The sequence below is a fragment of the Nicotiana attenuata genome, unplaced genomic scaffold, assembly GCF_001879085.1.
Source record: "Nicotiana attenuata strain UT unplaced genomic scaffold, NIATTr2, whole genome shotgun sequence".
NCBI classification, from domain to species: domain Eukaryota; kingdom Viridiplantae; phylum Streptophyta; class Magnoliopsida; order Solanales; family Solanaceae; genus Nicotiana; species Nicotiana attenuata.
In genome coordinates, this window is record NW_017673465.1 from 64,382 (window position 1) to 86,968 (window position 22,587).

The 22,587-nt window shown below is 35.5% G+C and overlaps 2 protein-coding genes across 3 annotated transcripts; one reads left to right on the forward strand and one right to left on the reverse strand.

Annotated features, from left to right (window-relative positions):
* Positions 1 to 1,750: 1,750 nt before the first annotated feature.
* LOC109216446 (zinc finger protein ZAT5-like) lies at positions 1,751 to 3,389 on the forward strand. Its single transcript, XM_019380594.1, has one exon. It carries the CDS (start codon positions 2,000 to 2,002, stop codon positions 3,239 to 3,241), a length of 1,242 nt encoding a protein of 413 aa, XP_019236139.1. The 5' UTR covers positions 1,751 to 1,999; the 3' UTR covers positions 3,242 to 3,389.
* Positions 3,390 to 5,561: 2,172 nt separating this feature from the next.
* On the reverse strand, positions 5,562 to 22,055 carry LOC109216447 (pullulanase 1, chloroplastic). 2 transcript variants are annotated; one of them, XM_019380596.1, is made up of 28 exons: positions 21,730 to 22,055; positions 21,169 to 21,304; positions 21,033 to 21,085; positions 20,793 to 20,901; positions 20,104 to 20,240; positions 19,761 to 19,960; positions 19,475 to 19,624; positions 19,113 to 19,173; positions 17,335 to 17,455; positions 16,884 to 16,974; positions 16,692 to 16,785; positions 16,440 to 16,535; positions 16,197 to 16,337; positions 13,915 to 13,965; positions 12,775 to 12,845; positions 12,457 to 12,549; positions 11,983 to 12,073; positions 11,754 to 11,825; positions 10,376 to 10,432; positions 8,484 to 8,552; positions 8,319 to 8,375; positions 8,084 to 8,158; positions 7,727 to 7,815; positions 7,374 to 7,451; positions 7,034 to 7,172; positions 6,817 to 6,926; positions 6,616 to 6,715; positions 5,562 to 6,068 (listed from the first exon to the last, which is right to left on the reverse strand). In XM_019380596.1, the coding sequence occupies exons 1-28, from the start codon at positions 21,949 to 21,951 to the stop codon at positions 5,964 to 5,966; spliced, it is 2,868 nt and encodes a 955-aa protein (XP_019236141.1). In that variant the 5' UTR covers positions 21,952 to 22,055; the 3' UTR covers positions 5,562 to 5,963. The 2 variants fall into 2 exon arrangements, with proteins under 2 accessions (XP_019236141.1, XP_019236140.1); XM_019380595.1 differs by having other exon boundaries at positions 21,169 to 21,310.
* Between the last annotated feature and the right edge of the window lie 532 nt (positions 22,056 to 22,587).

The following is a 22,587-nucleotide window of genomic DNA, read 5'->3' on the forward strand; positions in this document are numbered from 1 at the left end:
TTGTACGTTTGTACAAGATAGTAACTTTACCTCAAAGTTACCCAGGTCCGAGTTTGGTGGAAGAAGGCTACTATAAGTGATGAGGGTCGTTCCTCAAGAAGATACAGATAATTCAGTCAGAGACAAAAATCCCAAAGCTTGTGGAATCCTTGAAACATTAAGAGTCCTATCAAAGAGGAAGCTGACTATGAATAGGACTCCTAGAAGATCTCAAGTTGTGTTTTAAATAGGATGGACTTTGGACTTCTGAACTATCCTTTCACATATCAACTAAAGAGTCATAAGTCATTTATTCATGTTGAGTACTTGCCTTGTATTCTTCCTGAGTCAGTCTAGTGAATGTGTTTTAGGAAATTGAGTTGTAATCAAGTGTCATAAACAATTAGTGAGTTGGAGTGAGTATTTTGCTTTACAAGTTAGAGTAACTTGTGAATCAAATAGGAGTAGTAGGAGTGCTGGAGAGTATTTAATTACAGTCTTGTAATTGATACATTTTGGCTCATTGTTATAGTGGAGTTGGAGTTGAAATCTTACGTGGTAAGTCGTGATCTTTGCACCTTTTGAGCCGGGTGATTTTCCACGTAAAAATCGTTGTGTTCATTTTATTGCTTGTTTGCTTTACGCTTAAGGAACATGGTAAAGAACCAAGTTCTTTAGTAATCCATACGGACACTCAAACTAACAATCATATACAACTAACTTTACAAACACATAAGCCACGTCTCAGCATGCTAAGACATACAAACGATATAACAAGTCATAACCAGAACTTGATTCAAGATTTAACAAGAAGCAGATTCAGAATTTAAAGTTTATTAATATTGAATTTTAAAAAATAACTTATTAGATTATGGATAAATTTTTATAAATATTTAATGATTTTTTTAATGCAAAACAGAATTTTAATTAAAGGTACTAGGTTCTACCGAACCCGTAGCTAAACTCTAGCTCTGTCACCTTATAAATCTTTACTTATAAAAAAAAGATGAATTAATATTTTCGACAGATATCTCATGTGCGATACAGACGTGGTCACACATACAAGGCAACTCTGTCTCTCTCCATGTTTGACTGCAGATCTAACTCGTGTCATTTGACACTCTATCCAACTTAATTTTTCCCAAATTATAATCATTATCACCATCATATGAGCCAGCAAAGCAACGTGACGATTAACTTTATTTGTCTCGACCTTTGGTTGGTGACAATTATTTTTATCGTTAAAGATTATGATGTGACAGATATAATACTTTTCATTTTTATCTAAAGTTTACGAATTCGAACTTAAAATAAAAAAATAAAATAAAAACCTATAGATTGCACTTCTCCTATTAATTTGACTTTTACGCAGTGCGAATCTACTGTTACTATTCTACTATATATTATGATAAACGTAATAAGTTTTAAATCCCTCTTTTCCAACAAAATAGTTTTAATATAATATTTTAAAATAGCTTGAATTGAATGAGAAGCAAATTTAGCTATATATGTCCACCATTAATCAAATTTAGTTATGTCCACATTTTGAATTACAATGGTCATTGTCCTACCTTGAGTTCTCTCCATCCGATTCTCCCCATTTATCTCTCATTTATCTACTTTCTTGAAACCTTTTTATAATTAGTTTTTTCCTCCAAATAATATATATATATATATATATATATATATATATATATATATATATATATATATATATATATATATATAACCTCAGTATATTACTATCAATTTCTAGTGGTGGTATCTCACTCCTTTGACTACCTTTCTCATTCACTATATTTACAGGATATATATTTCATTACCAACTGATTTCCTACCATCAAAGCTTCCTCTATTTGTGTTTTTTTCCCCCTATTTTTCCTCTTTGTTTCTCTTATTCCTCTAAATTCCTCCACTCTTTTTTTTTCTTCCTTTTTTTGGGTCCTTTTCTTGCTTTCATTTCACATAAATTTTGTGTTAGGGGATGTTGGAGGCATTTGATGGTGGATGAAGGAAGATTATGGATGCTCTTGAGGAAGTGGATGTAGGTTGCCCTAATAAGGACCTCTTCCACATCGTTAAGGGCAAACGCACCAAACGTCTCCGCCTTTCAGGCGTCCCCTGTAATAACAACAACAATAATAATAATTTCGAAGATGGTAGGGACAATGGAGAAGGTATCGCCTGCAACAATAACAACAATAATATGGAAGATGATAGCGATAATGGAGAAGGTGTAGTCGCTTGCAAAAACAACAATAATAATATCGAAGATGGTAGAGACAATGGAGAAGGTATCACATGTAAGAATAACAACAACAATAATATAGAAGATGGCAGCGGTAATGGAGAAGGTGTAGTCGCTTGCAAAAACAACAACAATAATATCAAGGATGATAGTGGTAATGGAGAAGATGTCGCCTATAACAACAACAATAACAATTATTCAAATCCCTCCTCGGCCAACTCGGCCGAGATATTCATCAACACATTCACCGATGAGGAGGAGGAAACCGCCAAGTCTCTCATCCTCATGTCCAAATTAAGTGATGATCATCCCCGTCCTCTTAGGTTTACGTTGCCACCTGACAATAAAGTCGATTTTTTCAACGACGATTTAAGGTTGTACCAAACCAAATTCAACAGCAAAAGGTACATCGAGACGTCCACAAACTCAGCAAATGGTACCAAGGCAGGAATATATGTGTACGAATGCAAGACATGCAATCGTACATTCCCATCATTCCAAGCCTTGGGTGGACACAGAGCAAGTCACAAGAAACCAAAGACAATAGTAACCACTGAATTATCAAACAAGAAGTCAACATATTTCGATTTCTCAGATGAAGATGATTATCAAGAACTCTCACCATCAACTATAACATTGTACAAAAACAACAAGAATGTTACAAAAACATTGCCTAATTCTTCCAACAACAAGTTTTCTTCTCCTAGGATTCATGAATGCTCATATTGTGGTGCTGAATTTACATCAGGACAAGCTTTAGGAGGTCATATGAGACGACATCGCGGGGGCGTTACCGTAAATTCACCCTTGCATTTGAGCAATTTAAGTCCAGCAACTTCTATAGATCAAGAATTTGGTAATAATATTATGAAAAAACCAAGAGATGGGTTGTCTTTAGACCTTAATATTCCAGTCTCAGATGATCATCTTGATCCAAAATTTCCAGTTGTATCCTTAAATCAACAAGATCAAGAACAAACACAAAGGCAACAGCTGGTTGATTGTCATTATTGAAAATGGTACATGTTCTTTTTTTTTTTTTTTTTGGATACATTGACATGGTGAAAAAATTGTAGATGGGAGTCACCACCAATTATATTCTTTTATTTTATAGTTGTTATACAAATTATTTACATACTTTAAATATTTCTCAAGTTTATAACATTCATTAATTAAGTGGGGGATTAGTAAAATCTCTCACTTACTATATTTTTTTCTATAATGCGCTTTATTTGCTTCATGTTCCTAGTTCCTACTACATATAAGGTAAGATTTAAACTATAGTAGTTTGTTTTTCATTTTGTTTCTCGATTGGATCTCAAGTGAGAGAGAAAGTATAACCACTTTAAGGAAGGCAGTTGTCATGGATTAGCTGTCATCACCAGCGAGCAGAGTCTTTAAGAATTTTTTTATTTCTTACTAATTAGCTTTCATGGGTTCTCTCCCGGTCACACACACAAAGGGAAGCGTCAGAGTTGTGGTGGAGTGGTAAATACTCCTTCCTTCTTAACCAGAGGTTTCAGGATCGAGCCTCGATATGAAGTTGCCTTGTTAGGGAGCACTTTACCCTCCAATATGGGATTTCCCGACACGAATTCTGATTTAGTCAGGTCCCAATACGGGTATCGGACATTAGGTGGAAAATAAAAATAAAAAGGGAGAGCCGGAGTATTAAGGACGTAACTTTTGGTTAGACCCTTTATTTGCGTTAGGAAAAACAAATTTAAATATCTATGAATATTAAATTATACTAAAATGAACTATGAGTTTGATGGTAAATTCAGAACTCATAAACTTCAAATCTTGGCTCGACGTATGCGTACACACAATTCATACGAAGGAATGAGGAATAAAGATCCGAAAGACCAGTAAAAAGTGACTGCATTTGCCACATTAATTAATTAAAGTACCATTTTCAGGATCTCTCATTCTTTCTCTTTTTCCTTAAAAACGTGAATAGCAATAATGCACTTACGTACAGTAATTAGTTAACAGCTGATACATGACATGTTATGCCTGTACTGTACATTCACACATCCACAACACTTGGATCCTCATATGCATGTTCTTATTAATTCTTTGCCACTCTACACTTCTCACAAGATTGATAAAACATATAGATAAAGCGAATCCAGAAATTTATACAAAGGGTTTCAAAAAAATTCTAGGATATTACAGAATTTAGACCTATGATCTAAAGCAATTTTGAACCCTCCTTACTACTTTCCTTGAATTTTTCTTATTATCAAGGGGATTCAACATTATACATATAATTAAAAAAAAAAAAGATCAATTTTACTCTATTCGTACAATGTAATTCCCCGACAAAAGAGTTCGGTTGAACACCTTTTATGCTACTTAGAAAGGTTGGAATTTAGACCTACCGAATCAAGGCTTGGACAAAGAGAAAAAAATAATCTAATGTTCTCGCTTCTGCTGGAATTCGAACCTGAGATTACATAGTTCTATGCTCACTTTACATCTATCATCTATGTAATATAAGTCCCATAAATTTTGCAGAACTTAACAATATAAAAGTCAGAAATCTCCCTCATTAGCTAATCAAGAAACTCCAAGTTGTAAACATCCAAGACTGAACAATATATTTGTTTTGTTTTTTCACTTCTTTATTTATAATCTTAGAATAAGATCTCTTGTGAAAGTGCATGCATATTCCAAGTGGCAATTTGTTTATTATTCTGCCAATAAAAAATAGGTTGGCAAAAGGGTTAAGGAAGGCAAGTAACTTGCATGAAAGATTTTATTTAGGTTTGTGTATTGCACGTAAGGAGATTGCCCTAAGACAGGCAAAGTTCACTTCATGTTCTTAAACCAACCCCTTGTCATAGTCCACATTTTCCCAAGATTATAAATCGATCTTAGTAGAATACACAATCTTTTCGATCCTTTGATTGATTTGTAAATACCACTGAAATCTGAATATGGTACAAATAATTAAATACATTAATTAAAGAAAAAGACATAATTAAATAAATAAAATTATAATATCTTCAAACTTTTGGATGAGGTGATTGTATAGTTCAATACAATAATTAAAACAGATTGTTGACCAAGTACAAATAATACGGATATTATCAACCTAAACTGATTAGGTTGCTGATTAATACCATTACTACAACTTGCCACATATTCTGTTTACTTCACATCTGTTTGTTTTGAAACTTCTTTTTCTTTTTCGAGAAGTGGGGTTGGGGTAGGAAATACAGTAGCTTCTGAGCAACTCAAGAATGACATGTTTGTCGCAATTTAGCAACCAAGCAACAACCATGTCGCAAATAAAATAATCAGTGTGTTTATTGAGAATCTAAGAGAATCACCAAAAAAAAGGTACTTAAACAACAAGAAAAACAAATATTTTATTTAAGACACCAGTATTACACAAATATTTGACATAGCAATTCTCTCTGATCATCAACTTAAAAGACTAATCATCTTTCTGGTTACTTCCCTGTTAAATAATCAGAAAAATGGGATCATTTTTGTGGTATATTTCTTCTAACTGAACCTTTCTCCCTTCCATTGCTCCCGGATCCTAAATTGTCTATATATGTCCGACCATAAGCCTATTACTTATTTCTTGATCCTCCGTGGCCATTTTCTAGAACTGAACATAACAAGTACAATTCATGTACAACTTTGAATAAGCAGAAGGCTTTTTGTACAAGCTTAACTCACTGAACCAGGTTCTCCCTTTCATGATGAAAAAAACCATATTTTACCGAGGTTCAACAAACACAGAAGTTGTCCGGGCAGGCACATTAAAGCAACCCGAGGATGCATCATATGTTGAGTTCTTAACAACATCATCAGTTGAGTTCATCTGGAGATGCAAAAGTAAAATGAACATCTTGACCGTCATACAAGTAGCAAGTCATGCAGGAAATGAGATTGTATTAATACTTTTATTGGCTTCCTTCGACTACCTCTAGCGTTGGTTTTTTTAATCTTTTGCACAAGTTAAATATAGTGAAAACAAATGTAAGACACCTGCAGTAAAGGCCCAAATCCAACCCAACAATATCGAAGATGTTTAATTCTTCCTTTTTATACCTACATACACAAGTACAGTATCTCTTTCTTAATGCTGATGGAAAAAGCTACTACTGGAAAAATAGACATAATACTCACTTCATCCTGTTTTATATAACTTTGTCATATCAAATACGAAATTTGAGATATTAATTTAACTTGTTTATATTACTTATGGTGAAAATAATAGAACATTAGTTTAAAAGTTAGTTTAATGAAGCCAAGTCCATTTATAAACTCTCCACAGAGGATATAATTTGTGTTTTTGGAAGCACACTAAAAAATAAGGCATATTCAGCTATGCATGTAACCGTATGCAACTTGAAACAAATGATTACCTGTATTGGATGCAATTGAAGAGATCTTGCTCTTAGTGCAGGATTGGCAAATGAGACATCAGTCGGGCCGGGATTAATGATGACAACTATATAGGAATAACTGGTAAAATTAAGAAAAAATATTGTCATTCAATTTTATGATTCAGGTATCAACAGATAAAGCAGCAGTAGAAGGCCTAAAGCTGGATTAAATCTACCCACATTGGATCCAATTGAGAAAGCCCTGGAACTCCCTGATGGCCATCTTCAATGCTCATTACTATAAGACCAGGAATCCACGACGGACCAGTATTATGAAATCGTACTCTTTCCTGGTGAAAGGCGTCAATTTGTGACGATCAAACTCTAAAGTAATTGCACAAAACTGAAGAAAAAGAAGACAAAATATTTACATATGGATACGTATTTACATTCTAACCTGGATAGAATTGGCCGTCCTTAGCCGGAAGAGTGGTGAGGAGTATCTTATTTGCATAAGGTTCGAAAAATTTTCAACAGCTGCAAGGATATGACTTTTCTGAGGCTTGTAGGATGGATCTGCTAGTCTGGGTTTGATTCTGAATATGAAAAATAATAGGACAGACTATTAGTCGGGTCACCAATTGGAAAACCATCTTGATTGTATGTATCAGAACTTCAACCAAAGATCTAGATGCAACATGCACCTTCCCTCACCCCAACCACCACCTGGCCCCCAAATCTTTCTTTTTCTTACGGGAGAAATATAAAGCTGGAATGATAGCGCTGAAATCACTCACAGTGGCCAGTTCCATTCATTCTTCTCTTTCGGAGGGAGACCAACACCCCAGTTGTTAGAGTTGTAGCTAAAATCCAGCCTGAAAAATCACAACATACAAGCATTCAGTGTAACATAAGAACATTTATAAGGGAAAACCATGTCTAAGAAAAGTAGGAAAAGTAAGATTTAGAACCAGAATAGATGTCAGTGCCTAAATCAGAAGTTGAACAGTAAGAAGGGACATGTCCATCACGCCAAAATCGTTTATCTGGCCTTAACTTTGCAGAGCAGAGATAATAGTCATCTAAGATTCTAAATTAACAAAAGACGCTTGCTGAAGAAAATAACTTGTAACAGGGAGAGGTGGCGGACCTGTTGAACCAATCACCGGAATTGTAAGAATCACGGTCTATTGATTTTGAGCGCAGCATTTCATCTCCAGAATGGAAAAAAGGTATTCCCTGTGAAAGGTTAGCAAGTATCAGTAACAAAGAGAAATATCATAACCACTCAACCTTATAAGCTAGCATGATAAATATGTATTATACTTAATTCATCATGCAAATCGCAATAGTAAAACAGTATTTCAAATTATACAAAGTTAACTAGTAAAGCTTATGAGTTGCAACTCATATTATCATTGACAGAAAGAATGGCAAAACGGTAGAAAGTAGGCCAAAGTTAAATTATAAGACGCATAAATTCTTCGAAGGACAAACTGAGTCTGACCTGAGACAGAGCTATTACACTGGTCGCTAAGTGGTTCATCCTGCATCTCTCCTCCACAGAAATGTCCTTTGGAGTCTATCAAAGTGAAGCGACTAATTTATACCGGAAAGGAAACAATGTGATGTATAGGTGCATATTATCCATCGAGTTTCAAACCGTGTTCCACTGGTCCTCGAGGATTTCTTGGTTATCAAAAAAAGAAAAAAAGGTGGCATATTGCAAGAGAAAAATATACCTTAAGACTAATGATGTCGAACAGTGTCTCATTGTCATGAGCAGACACATAGTTAACCTGCATATAATCAAAACTATCAAGGAAACAAGGTTGTGATAGCGATTGCATTATTACATAATAAAGGAGGCATAAGATATGGAATGCAATAGATATATAGATCCTTACTGTTTCAACGGGAGAAGAAGCATATCCAACTGGCTTCCTATCATGCAATAACACTTCAGATCCTTTCACCTAGGCAAGAACAGTAAACAGTATTCAACGTACCATCTCCAGTGTCAAGTTAAGTCAACATTCTAAAAGATAAACTATAAGCATTTTCCAAGTGGAACCAGTTTATACCAGCAAATAGAGGGGCCACTCCTTTTCTTTTAATCAGATTAAATCTTCACATTCAGTAAGGCAGCATATTAGCAAATTCGTTATCCCTAATACTAGCTTGCTGTCGAAATGATATAGTATTTGATTTCAATAGCCACTCCAGTTGTTGTACCTCATCAGTCTCAAAAAAGATAGTTCCCTCTTGCCTCTACTAATGAGTTTATTTAGACCAGATATTAATCTAAATGCATCGTTTGAATATTTCACATGTAAAATTCTTGCAACTGGTAGTATTTTTCGTTTAGTTTCTAAAATTCTGGAGTTTTATATCCAAAAGAAGATTCAAGCAAATGCAATTTCACATGGATATTTTGGTCAGATCGAACCTTAAAGAAGCTAAATATGATTATCTATTTGGGCTTTTGGATAAGTAGAAAAAAAAAGGGTAGCCCGGTGCACTAAGGTCCCGCTATGCGCGGGGTCCGGGGCGGGGAAGGGTCGGACCACAAGGGTCTATTGTACGCAAGCTTACCCAGCATTTGGATAAGTAGAAGTAAGACTGAATACATGCACGGCAAGTTTAGTCAGCATGAGAAGAACGAAGTTGAGGTGGGACTAGATGGGATTGTAGTGCCAAAATGCCAACAATTTAGATATCAAGGTTCATCCTTTCAAGACAATGGAATGATAGATGAAGATGTTACCCGTAGGATTAAAACTGGATGGTTGTAGTGGAGAAGTGCTACCAGGGTGTTATGTGATAGAAGGATGACTACCAAAATGAAAGGTAAGTGATATAGAACAGCTAGAAGACTGGCAATGTTATATGGTAGTGAATGTCGGGTTGCTGCCTGCTAAAGTCCAACATATCCACAAGATGAGTGTTGCAGAGATGCAAATGCTAAGATAGATGTGCGATTATACAAAATTAGATAAGATTAAAAATGACCACAATCACCAGAATGTGCAAGTAGCACGTATGAGGATAAACATCAGAGAATGTCACTTGAGATGGTTTGGTCATGTCTTGCGTCGCCCTACACAGACACCGGTCCTTAGGTGTGAAATTATAGTGAGTGAAGGTGTTAAAAGGGGACGAGGTAAACCTAAAATCACATGGAAGGAAGTTGTCTTGATAGACCTACAAATCCTTGGAATCAATGCAGACTTAACTAAAGATAAGGAACAATGAAAGAAAAAGAGTCATATAGGTGATACTTACTAGTTAGGAATAAGCTTTAAATTTGTTAAAGACTTCTAATTTTATTACTATATATATATATATATATATATATATATATATATATATATATATATATATATATATATATATATATATATATATATATATATATCACTATAAAACACTTATTTTCACTACTACTCTTATTTTATTTTGGCATGATGATGATATGAGTTGAGCTCAAAGAAAGAAGTGAGGATTCATATAGCCTACCCCAACTTTGCTTGGGACCGAAGCGTAGTAGTTGTTGTTATATTTGGGACATAGAAAGTAGTTAATACATGCATTTATTTAGTTAAAAAAGTTTTCTTTGGTTTATTGGCTAATGATCCGATCAAAGGAACAATTGGTACAAAAGTATCGAGCTTCTTAATTGCATTAGTCATTAGAAATGAATAGCAATAATTATCTTATAACTTCAATTGTAATGATTTGCAGTATCACCGCGATGTAAATATGATACAACGTAAATGGCAATCGAATCTATGGATACCTCTTCACCATCACAGTTAGTTAGCACAAAATCCTTTAAGTTTGCAGCCATTCCAACCTGAAAAACAAACATGCTCGTTTAGACAAAGAAGAACTGAAAAAATATTTAAGTCATGATAACTTTTCCACCACAAATATGTGTCTTAAAAGACATTTAAAATCTCATTGTAGTCCTCGCAAAAAAAGTATATATAGAAGGTTCTGAATCATGACAGTATTATAGCATGATTCAAATACACACAAATCGCCTATCATTTTTGATGATTTTGTAAGTAAATACACAATTACATTGAACGTTTCTGGATTTTTCCATTTTGTCACAAAATAATTTTCCAATTTCCCTTCTTGATAGTGAAACAGAGTGACGTCTAACTAGTATATTGAAATTACTATCTCATCATTTCAAAAAGGGGGGAAATTGCAACATATAGCCTTTACCTCTTTATATATCCAAATTTTAGGTCTGGAAAAAATGAACTAATTCTACGCCTGACTTACTGGCAATACTTGGTCAATCCAGTCCATCATAACAAAAAGGGGTCCTTCAACTCTGACCTATGTTACATTAACTTGAATATCTCATGCTCTCTCTCTGTCTCTCTCTTGAACCCAGCCAAATCATTCTATTCGTAAAAGCTTTATATGGGTGTGGTTAAGTATCTAGTATATGTACCTTCAGTTTTTCACGAGTTTTTAGAGCATTTTGAAAGATCTACTTGAAGCGCCCATATCATTGTCTCACTCAAACAAGACATCAAGGATCATTAGGACGTTAAGTTCGTAAAAGCTTTCTACTATAGGACGGTTATGTATCCAGTATATGTACCTCTAATTGTTTGCGTGTTTTAGTGCATTTTGAAAGATCTGTCTGAAGCACCCATAGGCCGTAATCATTGTCTTACTGACACAAGATATCAAGACAAGTCATGTTACACGCATTGGAATATATTGTATTATATGGAATAGATTTCTTCGAAAAGTTTTTGGCTTTAGTTATTTAGTTTTAAAACGTGAAAAAGAAGCTACCATGAATCTTATTAAGCAATAGATTAATAACTTAGATTACATTGTTCCCACAGTTTCAAATTGAATGACTTGATTTCATGACTGTAAGTTTACTTTTTTGCTTTTATAGAATAGCAAAAGAAAGTTGTATTCAGAAAATTACTTAATACTTTTTTTAAATATTTTGTGCAGTGTAATGTGTTCAGAAAGCTTCCTTTGTGAATATTTTTCTAACACGGACTAAAACGGAAAGGATAAATATTTACCGGAACCAAGGGTGTAAATAATAAGAGTGAATTGTCTTTCATGCAAATTTCTTTGGCCATTATGTGGTAAATGCTGAAATGCCATGCTACTGGAATAGGGCTGAGTACCTGAATGTGATCCTTCGACACAGCAAGCATACGTTCTACATTGGCTTTATCACCAAGATCATGACCATTAGGCTGAAGAGCAGCACATAAAAGTTATTGAGATGGTGTTTCATGTAGATATACAATAACTATCCGTATTATGAATGGATTACTTAAAACTCAAAATAGACACATGGGAGAAATTTATCACAAGCATTATATTTCCAAACGACTAAAAGTTTACCATTACCTCCAAATAAAGGCCAGTTACAAAACCTTGGTGTAGAGGATGACCAAAAGGTGATCCACCTAGCAGAGCATCCCGAATGCGATCATTGAAGCTGGTCGTGAATCAAGAACAGACGATGAATAAAATACTTTAAGTAAAGCATAACTTCATGATATACATCAAGTAGGGACGGAAATATTCCCGTTTAAGCCTAAGAGCTCTTGCAAGCATTAAACCCAGCACATTGGAATTGACACCAGTACACCAGCAATCGTTGGAAAGATAATTTATGCTTTATAGCACAAATGTTCAAAGTACCATCCAGCTATGCTGCTAGGACTCCAAAAATGTTGTTGCACCCGTATCGAATGCTAAAGCTTCACTTTGCAATTTATTATTGGCTCAAAAGAAGAGCCAATTCACATGCAGACACACAAGGAATAGAAAATCATCTTCTTTAGACAGGGAAATTGGAAATAAACTCAGAAGTAGCACCTCCCAATTCCAGATCCAAAAAGGTTGAATTGCGATGCATTTATCCCACGTCCACTGTTTGCCACTTCACCAAAATCCCATCCTTCACCATATCTGAAAAGAAAATGTCATTAAGAATCAACTTATAAAAAGGAAACAGAGAATCAATGTAAAGTTCAAGAACAACTCAAAGTACTTAAAGGATCATGCTTTAATAATGGTTACAGGCATAGAAGATGTAACCTTGTAGGGACAAGGTAAAACTACTACCGAAAATGACATATTTAGTAATCAGGATTACAAAAATTAGGATAGATAATCAATGGTAACAGTCCTTACATATAAATACTTGGTCCATCTACGCCATTTTTATCTTTCGACAAGCTATTCAGCAATGACTTTGCCTTCACCTGCATTAAAAGACACGAATATCATATTGTTAGCACACCTAGCTTTGAGTACCACTAATTTGAAAGAGCCAATTAATCACAAATTCGAATACACAAGGAGCAGAATTAACTAATCCACTTGTTTATGCAGTTTTACAAACTACGGAATGCACAAAAAAACTGTTGCCCTACTCAGATGACCTTCAGTTTGCAGACATGCCTACAACCAGAATGATCATGTCAGCCTGTGCATGTCAACATTGTTACGTGACATCATAATTTCCGTATAACAATGTCAATTGGAAATGGGTTAATCACAAAACTGCATAAGGTAAAACATTTTGGCTAGCAAATCAAAACCCATAAACAAGAAGAAAAAAAAAAACTCTTTAAGAATTAAAAGGAAACAGCCTCTTGTAATGTTGCCTAAGATCAAACCCAAATACCCTCAGGTAGTCTAAGTTGGGTTAGACAGAACTGCAGAATAAACAGTATATGTCGTGCCTACAAGACAAACATGATAGAAAATACCGCAGAAAAAAATTGTTTTCTTTTTCAACACGCCTTACTTGAGGGCCTTATTTTTCACTGCTTTTCATTGCATCTTCTATAATCATAATTTTTTCATCTGTTAAGTTTAAACATGGCTCAAAGTAAAAAAGGCTTCCAAAATTAGCCAATGGCCCAATAAATCCACAGATCATCAGAAAGATGCAAGACAAAGACCTAAAATGACTTACAAAATTAACTATTTAACACCATAAATTAGCAAATGAAAAACAAAATAGACAAGTATAAATTACTACCTCCATCACAAAGTTCTTGCCATACTTCCCTTTCTAGATTGTCCCAAAATATTCTCCATTTCCTTGACTATAAAATTTAATGCATTTCACATAATGTAAAGTATCACAGGACCCACTATTGCTCTTCGAAACAAAATCTTTTCCTCTATCCTACTCTTCCACCAACAAAGGTTTATATAAGCCCAACATGTTTCCAAACAAATATGTCAGAACTCGTCATTTCAAATGGACCAAATTAAAACAGAAATTTCCTATCTCGCAAAAAAACAGCTTTAAATGCTTACCATTGTACGCTTCATTATATGACCCATCAGGTCAAACCGAAATCCATCAATCTGCAGAAGACAAATATGGTTAACACAATTAATTCTGAGGATATTCCTGAAAGTGGTAAGCTCCACAGTTATCAAGCACATATATATGCTCTTTCAGAGACGAATAGGAATGCATAGCGAGTAAGAAAGGGGATATGGGTTATCAATTGTATGAAATAAGCATAAGATGAAGGTAACTGATTTTATTAGTTATAAGTTGGTTTGACTCATACTAGTGTCAAACATAAGCTTCAATGTTCCTTGAGGAAATCACTTAACAACTGTTCAGACTTTAGGCATTTTCCATGTTCAGCCATCGACATCAAGTACATAAAGCATGGTTTAGTATGATGTTTGAGCAATAAGAATTGATGGTGAGCCTGTTAAATTTATGAACCATCTCATCTAAAAGCTCAAACTGTTAGAGAGATACACTTCTATTTATTTACTTTAGGTCTTCAATACATCCATTCACGCGTGGGATCTTTTTCTTGGGTCAAACGCATGGAAATATTTTGTTTAGGTAGTGATATGACGCGAATTCAGGACCTTTGTGGCGCTGTCCACTCTAATACTATTTTAAATGTATAAACCATCTCATCTAAAAGTTTTATCTGTTAGAGGGGGGGGGGGGGGGGTTACTTTTTACTCATTTATTACAGGTCTTCAACACAGCCTTTGGGGTGGTATACATATTGTTTCTGATAGTTTACAACAATTAAAGTTGAGATGTCATTTCAGATTGCTTAATAGGCAGTTAAGTCAACCACAAGAAAATCAAGGAACCATTATTCCATTTAGCACTAGCAAGTGTCTTATTGTGCTAATTGATAACTGGATAAGGTTCATTAGTCAATCCTTTATCAGAAGAACATTTTATCTCACTGAGAAAATACATCATTTTAAGAGCCTCACGTCCTACTTGAAATCGTAGGTAGCATAAAAAAGCAGCAGTTTCTTCTGGGATTATGGTTGCACGGTTTCTAAATTTCCACTCCAATTCAAGTACTTTTGCTTGCTTTAGATCAGTAACTACAGTCACATGTCATAGACATTCTCTGAGTTACCTTACCAGGTTTGGGGACTCATTAGTGACATATATCCAGAATAAGATTTTAGATGTTTTAGAATCCTTGTGAGAAGACCAAGGATTACAAGTGTTTTTACTTTTGTTTGAACACTTTCTTTGTAATTATGGGTGACTTCACAATTTTAGTGAAGTCTTTATATTAATATACAAATATGTTACCTTCTCAAAAAAGACTTCAAAACTAAGCTTCTTATCATTCTTTTTTGATGAAGGGAGGGCATTATCATTAATAAGCATCACGAAGATGCAGAACAAAAGTTACAATTACAGCTTGATGGTGTCTGAACTAATATATAGCTAAGGAGCAGACACAATCCGAAAAGATTTCACAGCTAGATATAGGTGCCTGATTGAGCCAACCAAATATTCAGTAAGCATTTGGCTTTAAGTACATGACAAGGAGTTGAGATCCCATCAACACATGTACGATTCTTTCATTCCAGATACACCAAAAAATTGAAGCAAGCAAAATGCTTCTCATCATTCTAATCTCCTATAGCAGCAAATCTAAAGGTGCTTCTATTCGCATGCTCATAATGGCAAAGTAGTTCAGAGATTTTAAGATCACAGTTGGATAATGATATTCATATGTAAAAGTTCCTAGATTCAGACTTCCCAACAAATGAAATCAGTCTGGAGCTTACAGAGGTTTCATTTGCTAGAAGATCCAGTTGTCTAACTTATCGCCTAGTAATCCACATCCATCTCCCATCCGATTTTTGAATTTCAAAAAGCCTTTGATAACAACTTCATCTGACAATCTCCTTTTTCTTTGAAAGCCAACCTCAAAATTTAACATAAAAATTGTGGATGTCATAAATTACAAAACAGCAAAACTGAACCAAGAATTTCTTTCTTCATATTGAGTTGCTACGTTCACGGTGTCCCAAAAATACGAACTATGCAGCTTTTAAACAGATAGTCCACCAAACAAAACAAGACGAAACCTTAAAACAGAAGGGAGACGAATTTAAGGCTCTACGATGTCTTTATCCCAATTGATCGAGAAACCTGAGCCCAAGGTGCTTATGTAGCTGGTCACCGTTTGAGTAAGATCCTTGATGACTGATTCATAACCCACTAACACTTTCAGTCTTGTGTTAAGTGTTTGCATAGCATCTCATTTCATAGCAAATGATTGTGAGAGTGCATGGAAATATACCTTATAATGAACTGCCCAGCACTTGAGGTCGTCAAGAATTAAGCGCTCAACCATGAAATGCTCACTGGCAGTATTGTTTACGCATGTGCTATTTTCAATACCACCATCAACATTTCTTCTTAGATAGTAACCTGGAACAATCTGTTGATAGCAGAGCCAACAAAAAGTAGGTATAAGGAAAGCAAGTTTAATGTAAGGCTATAAACATAAAGTTTAATGAGGCGGAACATAACAATTTCTCACCTTGTCTAGAACAGAGAAGTCATCAAAGTGACCACTTGCATTTATATGATTGTAAACAACATCCGATACAACACGTAGACCAATACGATTAAGTGCCTGTAAACCAATAAAGCCTTAGAGAGGCACCGGTGAATTGAACAATAAAGGTCGATGGTCTCTCCATTATAAACAGAAAGGTTGATGGTCTATTTAGTATAAACTTAAGAATGCAACTAAAATTTGATCTTTAGATAAAAGGACAAGAAGATATACCTGTACCATTTTCCGAAACTCAATAATACGACAAGGACCATTTGCATTACTAGCGTAACTTCCCTTTGGAACTCCCCAAAGAACAGGATTATACCTTTTCTTAGACAGCGGATAATTCAATTTTCAGATCAGTGGGCCAGGAAACTAAAATCAGCTTAGATACAAATTGAAACTCTAAGCATAGAATCTCACCCCCAATTATACCCATCTTCATTTTGGATGGCTGTGATAAGAGCCTGCTGCTCCTCAGAATCTGGTGGAAAAGAGTTGAGCTTCTCGATATCTGATAGAGACAACACATGAGAGACTAGGCGACAAATATGAATGAGATGAGATCCAGAGGCTAACCCAAAAAGGCAATTAACAACCTTTAAAAAAAATCTAGAAGAGAAGTGGTATTAAACTAATTTGAATATGTTATTGTTTAGTTAATTATCCATCCTGCCGTCGCAGCAGGTGACAGAATAGCAGATCCAGTCTGAGGGAAGTAAATGCCTCGTTTGGTCTTTTATTGCTTTATTTTCAGATTACCACCTTCGGCTTCAATTTAGAATTTGTGCTGAGGCTAAAAGAGAAGAATGGAAATACTAAAACCTTGATGGAGAGCCCCCCTCTCAACTGAAACAAAATTCAAGTGCTTTACCTACATGCTTCCATTTATGTTTCTCATCTTCGACACCAGCAAATTGAAAGGTTGGCAGCAGATGGACATGAGTGATACCAGCACTTGATAATCTTTTCAAATGTTTGACACCAGCTGAGTCCTTCAAGCAGAACGAGATCAGGGCAACATGCTCATGAGACATAGTCAATGGCACCTACGTCCTGTGCTTATGTTCTAACAAATATTTCCTAATGCATTGTGCAGTTGTGTGACTTGTGTCAACTATGGGTGCATGGATTAGTGTTGCCATTACCCATCAATCAAAAGCTTGTATGATAAGCACAAAATCAAATAGCTAATACAGAACTTAGAACCTGGTCGCAGAAAGGATACTCTAAAAGAATGAAAAAGGAATGCTGCTATAAAGCATACTGCATAAAGCACGAAATGAAGGAACAGAATGACCGTGTAACTCTTATCAGAGTTGCAAAGTAAGGCCAGACTGGTTAAAAAATGCACTGGTGGGCAATCAAATTGAGGCCAAACTTTTATCATATGCCAGGAGGTGAAACTTAAAATGAGACACTTACATGGACTGTTGGTTTAAAGAACTCTCCATGTTTTCTTTCCTAAAAAGTGCAACCTTTGACAAAGACTTATAAGGCAACAGGTAGCAAGGTTCAGGCTCTGGTGAAAGAGTAACTTTTGCACATAATTCTTGCACATAAGTGGGTAACTTTGTCATTAACAGCTTGTCACAAAAAGCACATTAGAGTTAGACAGTAATAATTTTAGATGTATACCTCTTACCAATAACTCCATAATAATATTCGGGAACCGTGTTCACTCAGGCCTGGTGGCGCAATAAGAGAATGAAGGAGTTAATATGCTTGCTCATGAAGGCGAGGACTCAATCATTTTTCATAAGTTCGACCGGAAAGTTACAAACAAAATTGAGAAGTTGTCTTCTTTGGAGAAGTATATCTGTCTCTGTGTATGTTCATCCTCACTTCAAACATCAAACACGCCATCATTAACTCACTACCCTTTAAAGGTCAAGTCGGTGTACCAATTTAAATCCTGTGCATCTCTAGCTACCATCCTTCATTGGCTGCCTCACCAGCTCCCTAAATACTTATCAAATAGATGTACCTCAATAGTCTTCCCCTCTATAACCACAATCACATCAATCACTACACCATGCACACTAGCAACCACCATCTCATAAGCAGACAAAAATATGCACATGAACATGCATCTTCAAATACAAATTATCATATATTTAATACAATCAGAGATATGTGACTTTCGTGATATTCATATGTACTTATGCGTTTAGTCCTTAACTCCAACTTCTAGTCCAGATATGATACCAGAAACTACCTGCAGCTACATATGTCTTGCTCACATTAAAATGTGATCAAATGTTTATTGTCATCATCACCATTAATAATTCTCAGTGTGCATCACTATGTGTTTCCACCAACTTACACACAATGGGACAAATCTTAAGTAAACCTTTAAATGTCATTTTCGCGAGATAGCATTTATCAGGTACAATTTTATAGCAATCTTTTTCCTGTCATCTGAAATTAAATTCAATGTCGTAAATATACTTTGTACATATTCTAAGACACCTATGAATAGGAGTACAATGCAACTTTTCCTTCTACACAGCTCAAAACTCATTAAGGGAAAAGAAGCAAATGAAGACAATAAATACCATTGCCCAATGTACCTACCGGTTAAAGGCTAGAAAATCTGGCCCAAAGACTTTACACCCATATTAGACGAATCAAATAGAAAAGTAAAGCTACCTGCAATGTGAAGGCAAGATAACCACCCTGAAATTCATGAGGCACAGTAGGGTCATTGGCACTGGCAAAGTGAAAATCATAGGAAAAGATAAGTTATTCAAAAACTGCATAGTGCTCAAAAAATGCATTTTCATTATGTATGCATTATGAATTTCTTCTCAGTAAAGTGAACTTTTTGAAACATGTTATCAGGGAAATGAGTGAATACCCAAAGCCACATTGCGCAGGGGCTACTGGTTTTCAGCGACTCTTTACTAATTATTTTACAGTTACAACTCATTATTCTCATAAAGGAACGACTGTTACTAATATTCACTAAGTGTTTCCAATAAGAATTCAACATTATCAAGATTCCTTCTCACCTGAAATCTCTAACATGCAGCTCATATAGGCTGATATCGGAAAAGGAAAGAAGATTTGGCTTCTCATCTTGTAGATTATCCCATCCTTCAGGTTTTACATCATCAGAATCAAGATTAACTAATAATGTCCGCTTGCCATCAGCAGAGAGACTGCCCATATAAAAGCAACAAGATCAATGTAGAGAACAGATAACAGTCACAATAATAAATGCACTATGGCAGCAGCAAGTTACAATCAGCAAAATAAATTTTGTTGAAAGCAAGTGATTAAAACAGACCAGCATACCCTCTGGCATATGGATCATTGCTCACACATTTCTCAATCCGCAAGGTGCTAGGATGGTAAACAGACACTTCATAAACATAGTAGCAGCCCTCCCAATGCCGTATCCCCTTAACACTCCAAACGCCATTTAGCTCCTTGAGCTGGACAATTTCTACTGGGTCAGCCTCTGCTGGACTCTTATAAATGAGAGCTCGCACCTCCTGTTTTGGTAGGTGTACAACAGGAAACAACACGTTACTTAAATAACACATTGATCCCTCAATCTCACAAAATAAAATTATTCTTTACAAACAAAACCATAATCAAAGCAGGAAAACTTATGAGACAAAAGAATAGAACACACTTGAGCAGTTGGTGCCCAAAGGTAGAGAGAGACAGCTTCAGTATCAAAAACAGCACCAAGGGGCCCGGTATAGGAGAATAACTCATCAAGAATACCAGGTAACTGCAATCCAGTAGCACTTGCACATTTTCCATCAGCTACAAACGACATAAACCCATTTTTACCACACATTAGACATGCTTACATAGAATGTTTGATACACTAATTCAGATAGTGGAGCTGTTAAATTAGCTAACCTAGAGAATAAAAAGGTGTGGAAGTGTAAACCCGACACAAACAAATCAAGGAACAGCAAAGAAACGTTAAAGTAGCAAACGACTGCTCAAATATTTATGATTGCCACTGAAAATTTAGAATAGCAGTGTTCATCTAATCACCAGCAGATGAATTATATTCCCTGAAATATGAGCAAATGACACAACCTGAAACTCAAAGTTCATCAAATATGATTTCTACCGCAAGATATGAATAAGATAGACAAAGGCGACACTTTCTTAAGTACATGGACAGGAAATGCTCGTATGAATCAATTTGGAACCTCCATGGGTGCACGGAGGGCTATACACTGTAATGCATTTCCAGGAAAAGTATCATTACGAGTCAAGAGAAATGTGGAGCAGTGGTTCTTAGTAAGCGCCGTCTCAGACTCCCTCAAGTGATACATAGGAAAAAACAGGGGAACCACTTACAATTGAAGATACCAACAGCTAATTGGCACTTGACTAAACTTTGGCAGTTCAGAGTTGCAGGGACTTCAAATGCTGTATAATCTCGAATATGAGGAAATTTTTCAACTACCTAAATCAATAAAAGAATATAAGGAAACAAAAGAACACACATAAATTTCTCCATCTTTGCATTGATCAGAAGAAAATATTTTCCAACAACTGAAAAATCCCATCAGGAATTCAGGACTCAGCTATGCTCACCTGCTGTGGAAGTCCATAATTTGTCCGTTCAAGTTTGATTTTCACATCATGGCCTGTTATGTACAGAAAATCAAGATTAGGATCAGATCCAGTTATCATCAAATACAGCACCCGAGGAGCTACCTAGAGTACAAACCTTGAATTTCACCATCAGCAACACATAATGCAGCATTTTTACTAGCGTATAAATAACATTCACCATCTCCAGCACCCACATTCCATGCAATTATTGATCTGCTAACCCAAAAGGCTCTGCTATAGAATAGACTATCCTGCAACTATGCAAATTAAGCACTATGGGCTTGTACGAATTCCAGTAATAAAAAAAATCACCGCACCTAATTTATGTAAACAATTTAAATATAAAATTCTCATTGACCCTTAGATATAGTCACACAAATATGTATGATTAGTTTTAAACCACAAATTGCAATAGTCTTTTTTTTTTCTTCTTAAAACTCCATGCCCAGTCAAGCAGGGTCACATGAAATAGGAAAGGACGGAGGAAGTATAACTTTGGATTCAAGTGTAAGACTTGTCATTACTAATACAACTCTACATTGCTAATAAAACACCGTATAAAACTCTTCAGAAGTAACATCACATGCATAACTTATACCAGAAATTATGAATTATTTTACATGGAATAGAATGTGCAATAAATAGAATATTAGCAATATTTCTACAAGTTGCGAACCTGGGAACACGAAGAAGGGGCTGAAGATTGGTGCATAGTTGAGGAGCACCGAAGAGTAAAAGGACGAGAAGTTCCCAAATTCTGACCGGGTCGGTACCGAGTCAAAGAACTCGGTTGCAGCCTCCTGCGGTTCTTTAAGTGAGATGGAAGAAGGAACCGAGTGGATTCGGAAGGAGCGGAAATGGGAGAGAGCGGAGCCGATGAAAGTAAAGCTGCAGACATTTGAATAACAGTTATTGGGACTCAACTCTCTGCTTCTCAGTAGTTGAGTTTGCTATTTGCTTTTCGGATCCTGTGCGCTACCTTTGCTTTTGTCTGTTATTTTGATATTTTAATCGCTTCGTTTCTGTATTATACATTCCCAACCCAATACTATGTAAATACTTTTGGCCCCAAAGTTTATACTTTGTTTTGCTTAATCTATTTTCACTTGAAAGTAGGGGTGCTTATCGGACGGTTCAGGCAGATAATTATGCTTAACGGTTCGGCTTAACGGTTCCATTAAGACAACAGGCAGATTGGTATCGGATTAACAATTATCGGGCGGCTTATCGGCTAAACCAAATAGAAATTTTTTGAACAATCATTCGATCAATACCAAGCAGTTTCAAATCAATACCAAATTTTTAATACCATCTAAGATCTAAGCAAACGGTATTTTTGAATTGAAGAGTCCTCAACACTACTCATACTATTATACACGTATTAACCAAATTTTAATACCATCAAGACTACTCATACAGACATACACGTATTAATCATTCAGATTTTGATTTTTCGACTTCTCAGTTCTTAGTTCAAGAGAGAGACGAGACTGACGAATTCTCTGCCTCTCGTGGTTGCAGACAACTGAGAATT

Excerpts from the sequence above, each read along its gene's own strand:
- LOC109216446 (XM_019380594.1), top strand. The coding sequence starts at position 2,000 with ATGGATGCTCTTGAGGAAGTGGATGTAGGTTGCCCTAATAAGGACCTC.
- LOC109216447 (XM_019380595.1), bottom strand. The coding sequence starts at position 21,951 with ATGTCTGCAGCTTTACTTTCATCGGCTCCGCTCTCTCCCATTTCCGCT. Across the intron at positions 19,961-20,103 it reads TTTGGGCACCAACTGCTCAA|GAGGTGCGAGCTCTCATTTA; the intron begins GTGTGTTCTATT and ends CTACCAAAACAG. Across the intron at positions 16,536-16,691 it reads AGTTTCGGAAAATGGTACAG|GCACTTAATCGTATTGGTCT; the intron begins GTATATCTTCTT and ends ATTGGTTTACAG.